The 19358-nt window shown below is 40.4% G+C and overlaps 2 protein-coding genes across 2 annotated transcripts; both read left to right on the forward strand.

Moving 5' to 3' along the window:
* Nucleotides 1–522: 522 nt before the first annotated feature.
* LOC121535955 (dipeptidyl peptidase 4) lies at nt 523–12844 on the forward strand. Its single transcript, XM_041843190.2, has 25 exons — nt 523–582; nt 719–806; nt 3616–3708; nt 4052–4143; nt 4270–4344; nt 4581–4633; nt 5169–5241; nt 5649–5769; nt 7595–7749; nt 8183–8280; nt 8429–8570; nt 8677–8715; nt 8840–8938; nt 9039–9163; nt 9307–9431; nt 9640–9690; nt 9780–9878; nt 9991–10060; nt 10293–10487; nt 11082–11136; nt 11305–11404; nt 11527–11585; nt 11709–11781; nt 12033–12106; nt 12249–12844. The coding sequence occupies exons 1-25, from the start codon at nt 580–582 to the stop codon at nt 12339–12341; spliced, it is 2250 nt and encodes a 749-aa protein (XP_041699124.1). The 5' UTR covers nt 523–579; the 3' UTR covers nt 12342–12844.
* Nucleotides 12845–16590: 3746 nt separating this feature from the next.
* On the forward strand, nt 16591–19261 carry LOC121535958 (glucagon-1). The gene is made up of 6 exons (XM_041843195.2): nt 16591–16697; nt 16915–17015; nt 17288–17443; nt 18020–18136; nt 18648–18794; nt 19061–19261. Exons 2-6 carry the CDS (start codon nt 16921–16923, stop codon nt 19083–19085), a joined length of 540 nt encoding a protein of 179 aa, XP_041699129.1. The 5' UTR covers nt 16591–16697; nt 16915–16920; the 3' UTR covers nt 19086–19261.
* The last annotated feature ends 97 nt before the right edge of the window (nt 19262–19358 follow it).

Consider the following 19358-nt stretch of genomic DNA (forward strand, 5'->3'; position numbering starts at 1 on the left):
TTGTTTTTATACCATTAGCAATGAGACATGAAACATCAGCTTATTGTTGATATTCACTCAAGAGTCATATGTGACTAGCCTGCCCTCACAAAGACATATGCCTTACAAAATCCCCAAACAATTCCCTTCAAAAAAGGGAGAAAACATTTAGGCCTAATTCAGATTGAATGGAATTATAAAATAAATACTATAAATTCAGGGTCTGGATTTCTAAGTTAAAAAAATGCATGCCTATCGAATTTGTGTGGTGAAGGCTATTCTTGTTCTACAACGGTTCAACCACAAAGTGGATGGTTTCATTGTGTATGAAATATGTGTATGGATGCAATCCGTTAATAGATTAGACAGTAAGTAAGCATCAACTTCTCCACAAAGACAGGCGCTGGGGAAAATAATACACGTTTCAACTTCTAACTTTACTTTGGACTACGGAATTTTATTGCCCCTTCCTTTATAACTGACGTTGAGATAATATTTAACAGAAATTCTCTTGCGCAGAACTTTATTTTGCACCAGTTACACTTCAACAGTTGAGTGGGTAACTTGTTTCCTGTCATTCACCACCTTCAAGTCGGCAGGATGGTAAACTTAAAAACTCAATGACAAGAATCTGTTGATAATACAACATTTTGTTGAAAAATAAGTGTTGCATATCTAGATACCTCAAACAACTATTTCTTTCATAACTTATTTCGGTCATTCTATTCACCTTTGACAGAATTGCATAGGTAAGGTGGTGTTGGGACTTTTGGGGCTTGCTGTCGTCATCATCTTGATAGCAGTGCCCACATCATTGTATCTGAACGGTGAGTGGTTCCACTTCCAATTGTTTTCAAGGACCCATTAAAATTGTAGCCTACCATTATAACTGTAAAAAAAACTTCAGAATAAGTATTTTATTACTACAATAGAACATTGCATACACTGGATAATAATATTGTATTATTTTAACAGAACACTGCATAAAATAGACACTTTGACATAATGCATGTGCCATTCAGACATGTAGGCCTAGTGCTTTATTGCTTTAGAAATGCAGGACCTTGTTGCAATATCACATCGTACAGTGGGGGAAAAAAGTATTTAGTCAGCCACCAATTGTGCAAATTCTCCCACTTAAAAAGATGAGAGAGGCCTGTAATTTTCATCATAGGTACACGTCAACTATGACAGACAAATTGAGGAAAAAATATCCAGAAAATCACATTGTAGGATTTTTTATGAATTTATTTGCAAATTATGGTGTAAAATAAGTATTTGCTCACCTACAAACAAGCAACATTTCTGGCTCTCACAGACCTGTAACTTCTTCTTTAAGAGGCTCCTCTGTCCTCCACTTGTTACCTGTATTAATGGCACCTGTTTGAACTTGTTATCAGTATAAAAGACACCTGTCCACAACCTCAAACAGTCACACTCCAAACTCCACTATGGCCAAGACCAAAGAGCTGTCAAAGGACACCAGAAACAAAATTGTAGACCTGCACCAGGCTGGGAAGACTGAATCTGCAATAGGTAAGCAGCTTGGTTTGAAGAAATCAACTGTGGGAGCAATTATTAGGAAATGGAAGACATACAAGACCACTGATAATCTCCCTCGATCTGGGGCTCCACGCAAGATCTCACCCCGTGGGGTCAAAATGATCACAAGAACGGTGAGCAAAAATCCCAGAACCACACGGGGGGACCTAGTGAATGACCTGCAGAGAGCTGGGACCAAAGTAACAAAGCCTACCATTAGTAACACACTACGCCGCCAGGGACTCAAATCCTGCAGTGCCAGACGTGTCCCCCTGCTTAAGCCAGTACATGTCCAGGCCCGTCATCTCCTGAGTGGCGCAGTGGTCTAAGGCACTGCATCGCAGTGCTAACTGTGCCACTAGATCCTGGTTCGAATCCAGGCTCTGTCGCAGCCGGCCGCGACCGGGAGACTCATGGGCGGCGCACAATTGGCCCAGCGTCGTCCAGGGTAGGGGAGGGAATGGCCGGCAGGGATGTAGCTCAGTTGATAGAGCATGGCGTTTGCAACGCCAGGGTTGTGGGTTCGATTCCCACGGGGGGCCAGTATAAAAAAATATGTATTCACTAACTGTAAGTCGCTCTGGATAAGAGCGTCTGCTAAATGACTAAAATGTAAATGTAAATGTAAAGTTTGCTAGAGTGCATTTGGATGATCCAGAAGAGGATTGGGAGAATGTCATATGGTCAGATGAAACCAAAATATTACTTTTTGGTAAAAACTCAACTCTTCATGTTTGGAGGACAAAGAATGCTGAGTTGCATCCAAAGAACACCATACCTACTGTGAAGCATGGTGGTGGAAACATCTTGCTTTGGGGCTGTTTTTCTGCAAAGGGACCAGGACGACTGATCCGTGTAAAGGAAAGAATGAATGGGGCCATGTATCGTGAGATTTTGAGTGAAAACCTCCTTCCATCAGCAAGGGCATTGAAGATGAAACGTGGCTGGGTCTTTCAGCATGACAATGATCCCAAACACACCGCCCGGGCAACGAAGGAGTGGCTTCGTAAGAAGCATTTCAAGGTCCTGGAGTGGCCTAGCCAGTCTCCAGATCTCAACCCCATAGAAAATCTTTGGAGGGAGTTGAAAGTCCGTGTTGCCCAGCGACAGCCCCAAAACATCACTGTTCTAGAGGAGATCTGCATGGAGGAATGGGCCAAAATACCAGCAACAGTGTGTGAAAACCTTGTGAAGACTTACAGAAAATGTTTGACCTGTGTCATTGCCAACAAAGGTTATATAACAAAGTATTGAGAAACTTTTGTTATTGACCAAATACTTATTTTCCACCATAATTTGCAAATATGTCTCCTGAGTGGCGCAGTGGTCTAAGGCACTGCATCGCAGTGCTAACTGTGCCACTAGAGATCCTGGTTCGAATCCAGGCTCTGTCGCAGCCGGCCGCGACCGGGAGACTCATGGGCGGCGCACAATTGGCCCAGCGTCGTCCAGGGTAGGGGAGGGAATGGCCGGCAGGGATGTAGCTCAGTTGATAGAGCATGGCGTTTGCAACGCCAGGGTTGTGGGTTCGATTCCCACGGGGGGCCAGTATAAAAAAAAATATGTATTCACTAACTGTAAGTCGCTCTGGATAAGAGCGTCTGCTAAATGACTAAAATCTAATCTAAATCTAAATAAATTCATTAAAAATCCTACAATGTGATTTTCTGGATTTTCTTTCCTCATTTTGTCTGTCATAGTTGACGTGTACCTATGATGAAAATGACAGGCCTCTCTCATCTTTTTAAGTGGGAGAACTTGCACAATTGGTGGCTGACTAAATACTTTTTTCCCCCACTGTATATGCAGGTACCACATTTGTATAACTTTATCCTATTAACATATTTAGTTCAGTTATAGCGGCTCTACAAACCCAGTCAAATGTATATTGTATATCTGTTACAACCTTACAGTCCTCCTCCCAAGATCCATATAAATGTTTATCAAGACCTGTTTAATCATGTGTACATGCATTGTAATCTTGTGTCATTACAGTAGCCTATGACTTTTTCTATTTTTCACTCATACATTCCTCCTAGTATACAGTATAGTATGAGAAATCAGTGAATGCTATCTTTGAGCCCCATGTTTCAGAGGAAAAAGTGAAGGCTCAGAGGACGTTCACTCTCAGTGATGTCTTCAATAGTTCCATCAGGACCAGATCGTACAACATGCGCTGGATCTCAGGTAAAACACCCTAGAAGCCTAATCAATCAACTGTATGTAAATGAGTGGATGGCTGTTATGTTTAATCAAGTCAGTAATTGCGTGCCTGAAATGTATTACGCAACACTCTGACCCTGGAAGGATGCACGTTTAGATACAAGCCAACAACACAACACTTATTATTATTATATTACAATGTTCCCATTACAAAATGATAAGAAACAATAAAAAATGATACTAGGCCTATATACTGGATCTATTCAAATGGCACACTTTGGCTTTATGTTAAATCATCAGTGCTGATATTTCATCTTAAACGTCAGTTAGTTCATTACTTTTAAACTCCTCTTTCCCCTCCCCATAGACCATGAGTATCTGCATAAAAAAGACAACTCCATCTTCCTTCACAACCTGATTACGGGAAACAACTCAGAATTCCTGAGCAGCATCACATTTGTAAGATACCCCTCGTGGGTGTGTGTGTCGGTCTGTGTCTATGCATATTTGGATGTAAGTATGGTGAAGGAAGGAGTGTTTGTGTCATGTATAACACAGTTCCTTTTTGTTGTTGTTGAAAAACAGGATCAAGTGGCTGCCTATGATTATGTAGTGTCTGCTGATCGAAAATATGTTGCTTTCAAGAGCAATTGGACTAAGGTAATGTCTTGTGATATTTAATGACTTGTTGCTGTTGTGCTATCCTGCTGTGAAGTTGCTATGTGTGATATGTCATTGTGGTGTGGTTGTTGTTGCAGAATCAGACTTACGTGCCCAAAGTAATTGCCCTGCAATTTTGATCAAATTGAATTAATGTATTAAGTAATTTATATAAGTAATTGATCTGTGCTACTAATCAAATTCCTAATTATAATTTGCTTCATTTGTTTCAACAGATATGGAGACACTCCTTCACAGCTTCATATTCTCTCTATGATTTGGCAAGCTCGTAAGTCTCTTTCAACTGTTCTATAAACACATCTTCAATATCCCTTTAACTTTGAGAATTACATATGCAGTGTAGAGAACATAGGGAGTTTCATTTTATTCATGGGACTAGTGCAGGAAATTGTCAACAATACTCAACAAATAGAGGAACTGAAGAGGGCCATAAAATGTCATGTTTACTGCAAACAATTTATAGGGACGCATTTACAGCGCATTCAGAAAGTTTTCAGACCCCTTCCCTTTTTCCACATTTTGTTACGTTACAGCCTTATTCTAAAATGGATGTAAAAAATAACAATCCTCATCAAATCTACACACAATACCCCATAATGACAAAACGAAAACAGGTTTAGAAATCTTTGCAAATGTATTACAAATAAAAACAGAAATACGTTATTTACATACGTTTTCAGAGCCTTTGCTGAGACTCGAAATTGAGCTCAGGTGCTCAGGGTCTGAATACTTTCCGAATGCACTGTATGGTGTTTTGTCAAACAGACATTAATACTGTTCGTTTTTATTTATTCTCATTTTAGGACATTTCTCAGTACACCAGACATTCCTCACGAAGTCCATTTGTTTGCATGGGCACCAACAGGCAACAAAATGGTAGGTTAAAAGGAAACTTGAGAGAAACCATTGGATTTGTTTATATACTATGCTTTTCCAGAGGCTGACCCATTACACTCTTATAACGGGTGACATATGCTTTTAATTCAACACGTCTTCCAAACACTCATCATCAATAGGACTGACCCAACAATACAACATGCACTTTTGCTTGTCTTCAGTTCAAAGCTGAAATGCTCAAAGATCACATTTTCGTCATGCTCCAAATAAATAACTTATTCACAACATGTAATTGGTTACTGTTACTCTAAACATGATATTACAGGTTACTAGGCCAACCAAAAGACATTGCACACTATTATGCATATTACAGTGTTATACCATGTTGAAAGAGGAACTTGAGTCATTAAGACGTATCTCCATATCTTTGCTCCTCTCACATACAGGCATTTGTGTGGGAAAATAATGTCTATGTGAAGACCAGCCCTACCGCTAAGGCCATTCAGGTGACCTTCAATGGAGAACACAACAAAATCTTAAATGGCATTCCAGATTGGGTGTATGAGGGTAAGCAATACATACAAGATGCTAGCTGTGAATCTTACATACAGTTGAAGTCGGAAGTTTAAATACACCTTAGCCAAATACATTTAAACTCAGTTTTTCACAATTCCTGACATTTAATCCTAGTAAAAATTCCAAGTCTTAGGTCAGTTAGGATCACCACTTTATTTTAAGAATGTGAAATGTCAGAATAATATTAGAGAATTTTTTATTTCAGTTTTTATTTCTTTCATCACAGTCCCAGTGGGTCAGAAGTTTACATACACTCAATTAGTATTTGGTAGCATTGCCTTTAAATTGTTTAACTTGGGGAAAACGTTTCGGGTAGCCTTCCACAAGCTTCCCACAATAAGTTGGGTGAATTTTGGCCCATTCCTCCTGACAGAGCTGGTGTAATTGAGTCAGGTTTGTAGGCTTCCTTGCTCGCACACGCTTTTTCAGTTCTGCCCACAAATGTTCTATAGGATTGAGGTCAGGGCTTTGTGATGGCCACTCCAATACCTTGACTTTGTTGTCCTTAAGCCATTTTGCCACAACTTTGGAAGTATGCTTGGGGTCATTGTCCATTTGGAAGACCCATTTGCGACCAAGCTTTAACTTCCTGACTGATGTCTTGAGATGTTGCATCAATAAATCCACATTATTTTCCTTCCTATCCCATCTATTTTGTGAAGTGCACCAGTCCCTCCTGCAGCAAAGCACCCCCACAGCATGATGCTGCCACCCCCCGTGCTTCACAGTTGGGATGGTGTTCTTCGGCTTGCAAGTGCCCCCTTTTTCCTCCAAACATAACGATGGTCATTATGGCCAAACAGTTCTATTTTTGTTTCAGCAGACCAGAGGACATTTATCCAAAAAGTACGATCTTTGTCCCCATGTGCAGTTGCAAACCGTAGTCTGGCTTTTTTATGGCAGTTTTGGAGCAGTGGCTTCTTCCTTGCTGAGCGGCCTTTCAGGTCGATATAGGACTCGTTTTACTGTGGATATAGATACTTTTGTACCTGTTTCCTCCAGCATCTTCACAAGGTCCTTTGCTGTTGTTCTGGGATTGATTTGCACTTTTCGCACCAAAGTACGTTCATCTCTAGGAGACAGAACGCGTCTCCTTCCTGAGCGGTATGACGGCTGCGTGGTCCCATGGTGTTTATACTTGCGTACTATTGCTTGTATAGATGAACGTGGTACCTTCAGGCATTTGGAAATTGCTCCCAAGGATGAACCAGACTTGTGGAGGTCTACATTTTCTTTTGTGGAGGTCTTGGCTGATTTCTTTTGATTTTCCCATGATGTCAAGCAAAGAGGGACTAAGTTTGAAGGTAGGCCTTGAAATACATCCACGGGTACACCTCCAATTCACTCAAATGATGTCAATTATTCTATCAGAAGCTTCTAAAGCCATGACATCCTTTTCTGGAAGCTGTTTAAAGGCACAGTCAACTTAGTGTATGTAAACTTCTGACCCACTGGAATTGTGATACAGTGAAATAATCTGTCTTTAAACAATTGTTGGAAAAATTACTTGTGTCATGCACAGTTTGTTAACAAGAAATTTGTGGAGTGGTTGAAAAACGAGTTTTAATGACTCCAACCTAAGTGTATGTAAACTTCCGATTTTAACTGTACCTCTTACTATAATTAGTCCATATTAGTCAGCACTGTGATGTGAATTGTGTAAAATGTGATTATACAGTCCCTAGTGAACAAGTTTCTCTTTTGACAACACAGAAGTCTGTGAAGAGTTTAAGCCACACAGGCAAACACAACACACAAAATAGATGTGCCATCTTGATGTAGGCCTGACAGTGTTTTTGGATTGTTTGTTTGTTAGAGGAAATGTTCTCTTCTTACGAGGCAATGTGGTGGTCACCTGGAGGGAGGTATCTGGCCTATGCTGAGTTTAACGACACTCTGGTCCAAAACATTGAGTATTCCTGGTATGGGAAGGAACAGTATCCTGACACTGTAATTTTCCCCTATCCTAAGGTAAGATTACACTTTATGTATGTTTGATGTGTATCTAAAAAGTGTGTTGGAGTACGTCATTATTGGCATGAGGTTCTGTGGCAGTTGATAAGGGAACTGGACTCTGGACCATAAGGCCTCTGTGTTAAAAGCATGTTGTTTTATCACAACTCGGGGTACTTTTAGGTCTAAGCTGTCCCAATAAAATTATATTGGTCCGCGATTTCCCAATTCGGAAACCTTTCTTGACGACTGTGTATTTGAATAGAGTCATATACTCTGTATTGTCACATATTAATGCGTTGATACTGTGTCTATAGTCATTATAAAACAAGACATAAAAAAATACATTTTAAAGATGTGCTTGCTTGTAAGAAAGCAACCTATAAAGACCCAAAGTTTGTTTTTATTTCATCGGAATAGCATAAATGTAATTTTTTTCTCCATCTTTTAGCCTGGTACTCCCAATCCAGTGGTGAAGCTATTTGTGGTTGATACTGCAAACACATCAATCATCACAGAAGTTGTTGTGCCAGCTTCAGTTGGTGCAGGGTGATGAAACTCAGTAGTACACAATACATTATACAATGTCATGTTTTACCGTTAGATTAGGAGAGAAACACATTGCTTTGGAATTTAAAAATTCATTTTAGGCGTAAGCTGTGAGACAAGTAGTGTTGTTTCCGTGTGATTTTTACAGTGATCACTATTTAGCCACAGTCAGCTGGTTAACGGATGAACGCATCGCTGTCCAGTGGCAGAAGAGGAAACAGAACGAGCTCCGCTTTCAGATCTACGACTTCAACACAGCCGGAAACACCTGGATCGAGAATGCGGTAGAGGTACGTCATAAACCCCCCCCCGTCACACTGTACGAATGACAAACAATTAATTTCCTATTAATTACAATTAACCATCAAATTATATACTTTTTTTTTGTGTTTTCAGAAACTTGACTTGACAAGCAAGACAGGTTGGATCGGACGGGTATGTACTTTATATGAACACAACAATATGACCATGTATGTAAACAAGGGCCATAAGAACATCATTTACCAAGTAACAAGCATTGATTATTACTGTAAATAAATACATTATCTTTGTTTTCTAGTTTTCACCTTCTAATCCTACCTTATCGGCGGACAAAGCCAGTTTTTACATTGTGATGAGTGACACTGACGGCTATAAACATATTCATCACGTAACAGGTGTAAGTATTAAGTAGTACACCTAACTTCATACCTTCTCAGTAACCCAGACATGGTTATGATACACACTTCATTTGTAATATTTGTATGTGGTCCTTGCAGGGCACAGCAACAGCTGTCACCACGGGGGCTTGGGAGGTCATTGACATTTTAAAAGTGACTAACAATGCCATATACTATTCAAGCAACCAATATGGTGACAAGCCAGGAGGGAGAAACATTTACAAGTAAGAATATCACTCTTTCATTTTCATGCCTTGGTTCTGTCATGCTCATGCGGTGTTCATTTCTAACATGCATAACCTATGACGTACTATCGCTCTATATTTGTAGCCAATAGAATCATGTCAGTTGTCTGTGTGTGTGTCAGGATCATTCTCGGAGCCACTCCCCCCGCCACCCAGTGCCTGACCTGTACCCTGAATGAGGACAGGTGTCAATACAACTCAGCTTACTTCAGCCATGATGCCTCTTTCTTCCGCATGGACTGCTCGGGTCCGTCAGCCACACAACACACACACACACACACACTACACAACCCAATACACCAACAGCGTTTGTGCAGTCAAGTCATCAGAATACTGTAGCTCCCAGCCGGTATATTTATTTTAAAATGATAGTTTTTGTAGTAGTAGTAGTAGTGCTTCTAGATCATTTGGGAGGACACACACACAACTGATTAAATATTTGTTGGTCTTCACAGGCCCTGGACTACCTCTGTATACTCTCAGGGACAACAGGGATACTGGCTCAGGTAGGCCAGTTACATTTACAAGTGTATGATGGAAATAAATGATATATACCATGCACCGTCACAGTGCATCTTCTCACCGTCCTGTTTAGAGATTCAGGTTCTTGAGGACAACACGGCTTTGGAAGGCCTTCTGTCTGAGATCCACATGCCCACCATGCGACGTGGCTTTATCAAGCAAGGGGAATTCAGTAAGGCTTTCAACTATTAAAGACTTCAATTTAATCTTTCAACTGCTATTAAAACAAATGGGACATCCCTAACTTGATATCCATTGATGGATGTTTCTGTTTATCCCGACAGATCTTTGGTATCAGATGACCTTGCCTCCTGGATTTGACAAATCCAAGAAATACCCCTTACTTATTGATGTGTACGAATCTTCATTAATTCATCTCTGTGAATACGTGATCTGCTTTGTCTTATGATGAATTCCTGTAGTAATAACAAGGGCCTGGAGTTAAACCTGACCACATGACTTGAGCAGGAAATACTCTGGGCCCTAGTTAAATTCAGAAGTCTGCAGCGTTTCCTGGTGAGCTCAAGTGGTCAGGGAAAACTCTGCACCCTAACTATAATGTGTTTATTTCTCTTTTGTGTTCCAGGTATGCAGGGCCTTGCAGTCAGAAAGCAGACTACCGCTATAGGTTGGGCTGGTCTGCATACCTGGCGAGCACGGAGAAGGTCATCGTTGCCAGCTTCGATGGAAGGGGAAGTGGTTACCAAGGCGACAAGTTAATGCACTCCATCTACCGACGTCTGGGAACCTATGAGGTGGAAGATCAGATAACGGCCGCAAAGTAAGGTTGAACCGTGGTTGAACAGTAGCCAAGTCGATAGCTACAGTATGTCCAACTGACGTAAACAGCTTACTTTGTATCATACTGTGTCACACTGCAAAGTGACATTAAGACAACATGATATAACACAATATATCTACATAGATATTTAGAGCTTGAATTAGAGATTCCAAGGCTTTTATGGTTTGAGCTTTGTGATGCAATATCGTGGTGGACAGATCTTTATGTGCTTCATCTAACTCCTCTTCATCTCCACTTTCGTCAACTCACGCTAAATATATCCTGTCTGGCAGGACAACGGACGTGACAGAGGTGTTGGTTAAAGCACATAATGATCTGACCACCAGGCTAATGATGTGACTGATCAGACGTCACATGGGGTCAGCTGGAATGCAACATTACTTTCCTCTTCCTTATTTCACGTCAGGGGGACGGTGATGACTCACAGACTAAGGGCAGTAGAGATATTAGTTAGAACATTGACCATCAGTGGGCATGGTCCATTAGAACCTCTTTCAATTGACCATCACGTTTAAATGAATTAGTGTTTGTACTGGTGGTTCCCAATCACAGCAAGTCACTTTTCTCTTTCAGGGAATTCACCAATATGGGCTTTGTCGACAAAGGCAGAATAGCAATTTGGGGTTGGGTAAGTTAAAGTTTTTCTTTAAGCATAGGGTTTGAAAATATGATCTGTTCGGACCATCAAGTGCAATGTAATGAAATGCAGCACGTGTACAATCATCTTGTGTGTGTGCCTTGATTAATCTAATCTTATCTGAATTCAAGGCCAAAATCATCTGTTTGTGTTTTATAGTCCTATGGAGGTTATGTCACGTCAATGGTTTTGGGAGCTGGGAGTGGAGTTTTCAAATGTGGAATGGCAGTTGCCCCAGTTTCCAAGTGGGAGTATTATGGTATGCCATTCTGTTATTGATATGTTATTAATATATTTACAATAATATACATGTTAGTTAAATATATAATTGTAAATCATTGCAAATTATCCATACATTTTCCCCTACTTTCAATATTTCAGATTCAATCTACACAGAACGTTATATGAATCAACCTTCAGAAAATCTTGAATTCTACAACGTAAGTTTACCAAAGGCAACATTTTAAATGGCAATTTATACACACAATTTTATACTATGGTCTGTATTATCCACACTGTTATTACGTTCCACGGAAATAACAAAATGTAAATGTATTTTACAGAACTCCACAGTGACAGCCAGAGCTAAGAACTTCAAATCAGTGCAATACCTTCTCATCCATGGGACAGCAGATGGTGAAGCCTCCTCTAGTATTTCTGGAATGTTCTTTTAAAAACACACCACGTGTGCAATTAACAACCATGCAATGTTTAGAGTCTAGACTATTCATTTGACTTTGTAAACCCATTAGTTGATTAAGCTAAAAGTCTTAACTAATCAGTGAACATACTTTTTAAGAGACTTTACCATATTATATGAGAAAAAGAAAACACTGGTCACATCGGATTCTGTAAGACATGTATTTTTATCTCTCTATTTGTTTCAGACAACGTTCATTTTCAGCAAGCTGCTCAGATAGCCGAAGCTCTGGTTGAGGAACAAGTGGACTTTGAGGCTATGGTAAATCTTTAGATTTGAGATGAGTTATCTACACAATCAGTGGTTGTAGAGCTTTAAACCTCAATGAACCTGCTCAATGAAAACACTTTTTCAATAAACAAATGATCTGTGCTAATTCCTTCTTTCTATCCCTTTACTACAGTGGTACACGGACAAGGACCATGGTCTTGATGGTTCAGCCAATCAGCATGTCTATACCCACATGAGTCACTTCCTCCAGAAGTGCTTTGCCTGATGTCATTCGAACAAATGATGCCCAACCTGCCCTGATGCTTGCCCAACGATAACCAAACTGCCCCAAATTCATTTGCAATTAATTTGGACAGCAGGTAGCCTAGCAGTTAAGACCGTTTGGCCAGTTACCAAAAGGTCGCTGGTTTGAATCCCGAGCCAACTAGGTGAAAAATCTGTTGATGTGCCCTTGAGCAAGGCACTTAACCGTAATTGCTCGTGTAAATAGCTCTGCATTAGAGCGTCTGCTAAATGATGTAAATGTAATTGAACGTTTCCCTGTCCTATTAAAGTTGTTTGAGCCAGTTCCCAAATATATACTCCAAAAAAACTTAGCAGCCAGTGACTAAGCCTGTCTGACTTGTATCTATCAATGGGCCTTGATTGCACTGTTTTATTTATGAGGTATCAACATTAATGTCCATACATTATATTGGTTTATATTTTACATTTCACAAATATTACATTTCATTACATTTCAGTCATTTAGCAGACGCTCTTATCCAGAGCGACTTACAGTTAAGTGCGTGCATACATTATTTTATTTTGTTTATACTGGCCCCCAGTGGGAATCGAACCCCACATCCCTGGCGTTGTAAACGCCATGCTCTACCAACTGAGCTACATCCCTGCCGGCCATTCCCTCCCCTACCCTGGACGACGCTGGGCCAATTGTGCGCCGCCCCATGGGGTCTCCCGGTCGCGGCCGGCTACGACAGAGCCTGGATTCGAACCAGGATCTCTAGTGGCACAGCTAGCACTCTGCAATGCAGTGCCTTAGACCACTGCGCCACTCAGGAGACTATAAATATATAAAATATAAATATACTGTATGTTTTTATAGAGGGAATCTTGGAAGACCTTTGTACCTACAGTGTCTGTGTCTACTGTTTCAATAAATGTGTTTAAATCTACACTACCATTCAAAAGTTTGGACACACCTACTCACTCAAGGGCTTTTCTTTATTTTTACATTGTTTTACATTGTAGAATAATAGTGAAGACATCAGAACTATGAAATAACACATATGGAATCATGTAGTAACCAAAAAAGTGTTAAACAAATCAAAATATATTTTATATTTGAGATTCTTCAAATAGCCACCCTTTGCCTTGATGACAGCTTTGCACACTCTGGGTATTCTCTCAACCAGCTTCATGAGGTAGTCACCTGGAATGCATTTCAATTAACAGGTGTGCCTTCTTAAAAGTGAATTTGTGGAATTGATTTCCTTCTTAATGAGTTTGAGACAATCAGTTGTGTTGTGACAAGGTGGGGGGTATACAGAAGATAGCCCTATTTGGTAAAAGACCAAGTCCATATTATGGCAAGAACAGCTCAAATAAGCAAAGAGAAACGACAGTCCATCATTACTTTAAGACATGAAGGTCAGTCAATACGGAACATTTCAAGAACTTTGAAAGTTTCTTCAAATGCAGTCGCAAAAACCATCAAGCACTATGATGAAACCTGCTCTCGTGAGGACCGCCACAGGAATGGAAGACCCAGAGTTACCTCTGCTGCAGAGGATAAGTTCATTAGAGTTACCAGCCTCAGAAATTGCAGCCCAAATAAATGCTTCACAGAGTTCACGTAACAGACAACTCAACATCAACTGTTCAGAGGGGACTGTGTGAATCAGGCCTTCGTGGTCAAATTGCTGCAAAGAAACCACTACTAAAAGGACACCAATAAGAAGAACAGACCTGCTTGGGCCAAGAAACACGAGCAATGGACATTAGACCGGTGGAAATGTGTCCTTTGGTCTGGAGTCCAAATTTGAGATTTTTGGTTCCAACCGCCGTGTCTTTATGAGACGCGATGTGGGTGAACGGATGATCTCTGCATGTGTAGTTCCCACCATAAAGCATGGAGGAGGTGGTGTTATGGTGTGGGGGTGCTTTGCTGGTGACACTGTCTGTGATTTATTTAGAATTCAAGGCACACTTAACCAGCATGGCTACCACAACATTCTTCAGCGATATGCCATCCATTCTGGTTTCGGCTTAGTGGGACTATCATTTGTTTTTCAACAGGACAATGACTCAACACACCTCCAGGCTTTTAAGGGCTATTTTACCAAGAAGGAGAGTGATGGAGTGCTGCATCAGATGACCTGGCCTCCACAATCCCCCAACCTCAACCCAATAGAGATGGTTTGGGATGAGTCGGATGGCAGAGTGAAGGAAAAGCAGCCAACAAGTTCTCAGAATATGTGGGAACTCCTTCAAGAGTGTTGGAAAAGCATTTCAGGTGAAGCTGGTTGAGAGAATGCCAAGAGTGTGCAAAGCTGTCATCAAGGCAAAGGGTGGCTATTTGAAGAATCTCAAATATAAAATATATGTTTTATTTGTTTAGCCACCTTTTGCAGCAATTACAGCTGCAAGTCTCTTGGGGTATGTCTCCACAAGCTTGGCACATTTATCCACTGGGATTTTTGCCCATTCTTCAAGGCAAAACTTCTCCAGCTCCTTCAAGTTGGATGGGTTCCGCTGGTGTACAGCAATACACAATACCACAGATTCTCAATTGGATTGAGGTCTGGGCTTTGACTAGGCCATTCCAAGACATTTAAATGTTTCCCCTTAAACCACTCGAGTGTTGCTTTAGCAGAATGCTTAGGGTTATTGTCCTGCTGGAAGGTGAACCTCCATCCCAGTCTCAAATCTCTGGAAGACTGAAACAGGTTTCCCTCAAGGATTTCCCTGTATTTAGCGTCATCCATCATTCCTTCAATACTGACCAGTTTCCCAGTCCCTGCCAATGAAAAATATCCCCACAGCATGATGCTGCCAACACCATGCTTCACCGTGGGGATGGTGTTCTCGGAGTGATAAGAGGTGTTGGGTTTGCGCCAGACATAGCGTTTTCCTTGATGGCCAAAAAGCTCAATTTTAGTCTCATCTGACCAGAGTACCTTCTTCCATATGTTTGTGGAGTCTCCCACATGCCTTTTGGCAAACACCAAACGTGTTTGCTTATTTTTTTCTTCAAGCAATGGCTTTTCTGGCCACTCTTCAGTAAAGTCCAGCTCTGTGGAGTGTACGGCTTAAAGTGGTCCTATGGACAGATACTCCAATCTCCGCTGTGGAGCTTTTTTAGCTCCTTCAGGGTTATCTTTGGTCTCTTTGTTGCCTCTCTGATTAACGCCCTCCTTGCCTGGTCCGTGAGTTTTGGTGGGCGGCCCTCTCTTGGCAGGTTTGTTGTGGTGCCATATTCTTTCCATTTTTTTATAATGGATTTAATGTTGCTCTGTGGGATGTTCAAAGTTTTTGATATTTTTTTATAACCCAACCCTGATCTGTACTTCTCCACAACTTTGTCCCTGACCTGTTTGGAGAGCTCCTTGGTCTTCATGGTGCCGCTTGCTTGGTGGTGCCCCTTGCTTAGTGGTGTATATATACTGAGATCATGTGACAGATCATGTGACACTTAGATTGCGCACTTCTGAAGGTAATTGGTTGCACCAGATCTTATTTATGGGCTTCATAGCAAAGGGGGTGAATACATATGCACGCACCACTTTTCCGTCATTTATTTTTTAGAATTTTTTGAAACAAGTTATTTATTTCATTTCACTTCACCAATTTGGGACTATTTTGTGTATGTCCATTACATGAAATCCAAATAAAAATCCATTTAAATTACAGGTTGTAATGCAACAAAATAGGAAAAACGCCAAGGGGGATGAATACTTTTGCAAGCCACTGTATAATCAAAATCTAAATTACTTTAATTTGATATAATAATTTCATATAATCTGAAAATGGTTTATAAGTACATTTACTAAATGGTAATGCAGGTATAGGCTTTTAATAACACATTAATTCATGTTATCCAAAAGGGGATGATCAACAGGGCCCTTATTTTGATCTGGCAAACAATGGAAATGTCCTTGTCTTAAAAAAGAAAATCTATTTTCCATCTCTGATTCGATCATAGTTAATAATATCCACAAACACTGACTCAGCTTCCCATTTACAGTAAATATCACACACACACACACACTATTTGACAGGATGTCATCTTGTTTGATTTCTACACCTAAGTGACAGCTGTTTTCTCGCATAGATACTGCCACATCTTCTTTTTAAACAAACGTTTCATCGCGAGTTGATCCAATGCAACCAAACGGGCCCTATGTGTAATGGATTGAGAGTAACAAATGGGTGTAACAGAGTGGGAGAGTGGGAGGATTGGGCCACCTGAACAGACCCGGCCTTATGTCCATGCTATATAAGACTCCCACAGCCAGTCAGGTCAACAAGATACAACCACAAGGAGCCAGGACTGAAGCAGAGGATCACTCACTCTCAGACACACATTTCTTCTCATCTACCCGCACATTAACAGGAACAGGTGAGTTGCTTGCAGCCAGGACACGTCTGGATTGATTTAGGATTTTTTTTGGAAAATCTATATTTTAAAACTGGTTGAGTTTTTCCATTGTGAACAACTGAGTATCAAAACCTTTGATTTTGTCAACGGATGTATGATTGATATGGAGCATTTTGCTTCTCAATGTAAAATGGACTTATGTCTGTCTTCGGCTACTCAATTGTGGTTCTGTCTGCAGGTCACAATGTTTGCCATCCACTCCCTGGCTGGTCTTCTCCTCCTGGTCATCATACAGAGCAGTTGGCAGGTCCCTCTACAAGAGGCTGAGGACAACTCAAGGTACAGCTCGAAAACATTATATTTTACATGGGGGGGAAATGATACCAATTTTCCATTGGATATTTTAACAAATATTTTCAGAACATATCATAGGAAAAAAGCACACAAGGTACAGTATCAACGTAAAGTATGAGCTTGTAAGATACAGACGGAATGACTAGTGTTTAACACATAATGTACATGTATCCAACAGCAAATGTCAATCAAAATTAGACTATAATGAGGCATCTATCAGCATAATTTCAGCATGAAAGATTATTATTCTCCTGTAGCTTAGAGACAGCAGACTCACTATTGGAGGCTTTGAGGGGCGTGTCTAACGTGAAGAGACATTCAGAGGGAACCTTCTCTAACGACTACAGTAAATACCAGGAAGATAGGCGGGCTCAGGACTTTGTTCAATGGCTTATGAACTCCAAGAGGAGTGGGTGAGTGTTTCAACAGAGTAATATTATATATTTTTTGGCTTATGACTGGTATGATACTGTGGGGTGGAGAAATTATAATATATTTTTCTTAATGACAACAAGAACAGTTCAGTCTTTTAGAAACTTTTACTGGGATGAATACTGTATATCTTGAGTTGAACAATCAAAGATTTGGAGGGAGAAATTACAGATTTAAACTTCATCCCAAAATGTTTGTCTAAAGCACCATGTATATTATGGCATTGTTTGCACATACAGAGAAAGGAGAGTAATGTAGCAACATATTCATATACAGAGTCCTTCCAAGTCAAACAAAGTAACTTGACGTTATTAACACTACTCATCACTTTGAAACTAATAGCACCCATCCATTTTCATGATCAACTTATCCTCAACTTTTATATCAATACAAACGCTTAAAATACAATATTTGAGTTTTTTACTAGCAAAGTTAGTGAAAAACAGTTATAAGAACTCAGAGGCCATTTTACCTGAGCCAGGATGATGTCACAGTACTATCATTGGTTGAATGGAGTTTCGTATCCATCACACCATTTCCTCTCTATCCCCATCTAGTGCTCCATCCAAACGCCATGCCGACGGGACCTACACCAGTGACGTGAGCACCTACCTACAGGACCAGGCGGCCAAGGACTTTGTGTCCTGGCTCAAATCAGGACGGGCCAGACGAGAGTAGGCTTCCCTTCACCCTACAGTACCAACATAGTGTGTGTCATGTCTAACGCGAGAAGAAGAGAGAGAAAAGATAATCAACTACTTAGCTAATTGATCCATTGCCGCACCGTTGCTTTCTTAAGGCCTGTGTTGACATTTCATGTGGTCGTGCCCAATAAATCCCATGAAACTATGCTCTGCATTTATTGATACATTTATTGATATTTGCCCCTCGGATGACTGTGTTGACTGGGTTGGAAGAGAGCGTATCACACAGTTACTGTGTGCATAAACACCTGTTCAGGGAACCAAGGTGTCCTCTAATGAATCACTACAGCTACAGATCACTACTTCATAAATCATCCAATAGTCATAATGCGCAACTAGAAAAGGGTACATTTCCTGAAAAAAATTTGTATTCTTGCTTCAGCCGACTAAAAGTTGAACCCAACATGGTTGGTAATTGTGTATAGAAGAATTGTGTGTGGAACCACTGACAAGTGTGTGTTATCTTGTGTATTGTACCTAGATCTGCTGAGGAGAGCAGGGGGAATGATCCAATGAGCAGAAGACATGTAGATGGAAGCTTCACCAGCGACGTGAACAAGGTCCTAGACAGCATGGCCGCCAAAGAGTATTTACTCTGGGTCATGACCTCCAAACCCTCAGGGAAAAGGTAGACATCAGAACACAACCAGAAGCGTATGAAATGGCACCCTATTCCCTATATAGTGCACTAGGGCTCTGATTAGAACGAGTGAATACGGTGCCATTTTAGACAAGTTTGTCAATGGAGTGAAACCAGCATGTATTGCTTACATCAATATTTGATCAATAATTTGTTGTTGTCACACCCTTTTTCTCTGTATCTCTCTCTCTCTCACACTAAACTGTGTTACTGTATGGTGTCACGGTCTGATAATTCCCCTATGTTTATTTCAGTAACAAACGTCAAGAAGATCATTGAAAGAAGACAAACGCTTCCTTGTTCAAGAGAAACTTGGATACTGTGCTACAAATGATAAGCCTTGACAAAAACTAAAAGCCATAGTAAAAAGCCATACTGCTTAGCATTGTTGTAACGTTGATACAATGTTGGAAATTCTTAGATTGTTTACTCTACATAATGTGATAATAAAAAAAACACATTATGTATTCTTCCTTAACTTTTTGGTGCATTTATGCATCAGGTCAGTTGTCAAATTATACAAATATTTTTCTATAAATTAACATTATTTTC

Source organism: Coregonus clupeaformis, chromosome 16, assembly GCF_020615455.1.
Source record: "Coregonus clupeaformis isolate EN_2021a chromosome 16, ASM2061545v1, whole genome shotgun sequence".
NCBI classification, from domain to species: domain Eukaryota; kingdom Metazoa; phylum Chordata; class Actinopteri; order Salmoniformes; family Salmonidae; genus Coregonus; species Coregonus clupeaformis.

Bases quoted from the DNA above. Each gene is read 5' to 3' on its own strand.
- LOC121535955 (XM_041843190.2), top strand. The intron at 8,571-8,676 runs GTACGTCATAAA...TTGTGTTTTCAG, and splicing joins GGATCGAGAATGCGGTAGAG to AAACTTGACTTGACAAGCAA. The intron at 11,586-11,708 runs GTAAGTTTACCA...TGTATTTTACAG, and splicing joins AAAATCTTGAATTCTACAAC to AACTCCACAGTGACAGCCAG.
- LOC121535958 (XM_041843195.2), top strand. From the start codon at position 16,921: ATGTTTGCCATCCACTCCCTGGCTGGTCTTCTCCTCCTGGTCATCATA. The intron at 17,016-17,287 runs GTACAGCTCGAA...ATTCTCCTGTAG, and splicing joins GAGGCTGAGGACAACTCAAG to CTTAGAGACAGCAGACTCAC. The intron at 18,137-18,647 runs GTAGGCTTCCCT...TATTGTACCTAG, and splicing joins TCAGGACGGGCCAGACGAGA to ATCTGCTGAGGAGAGCAGGG.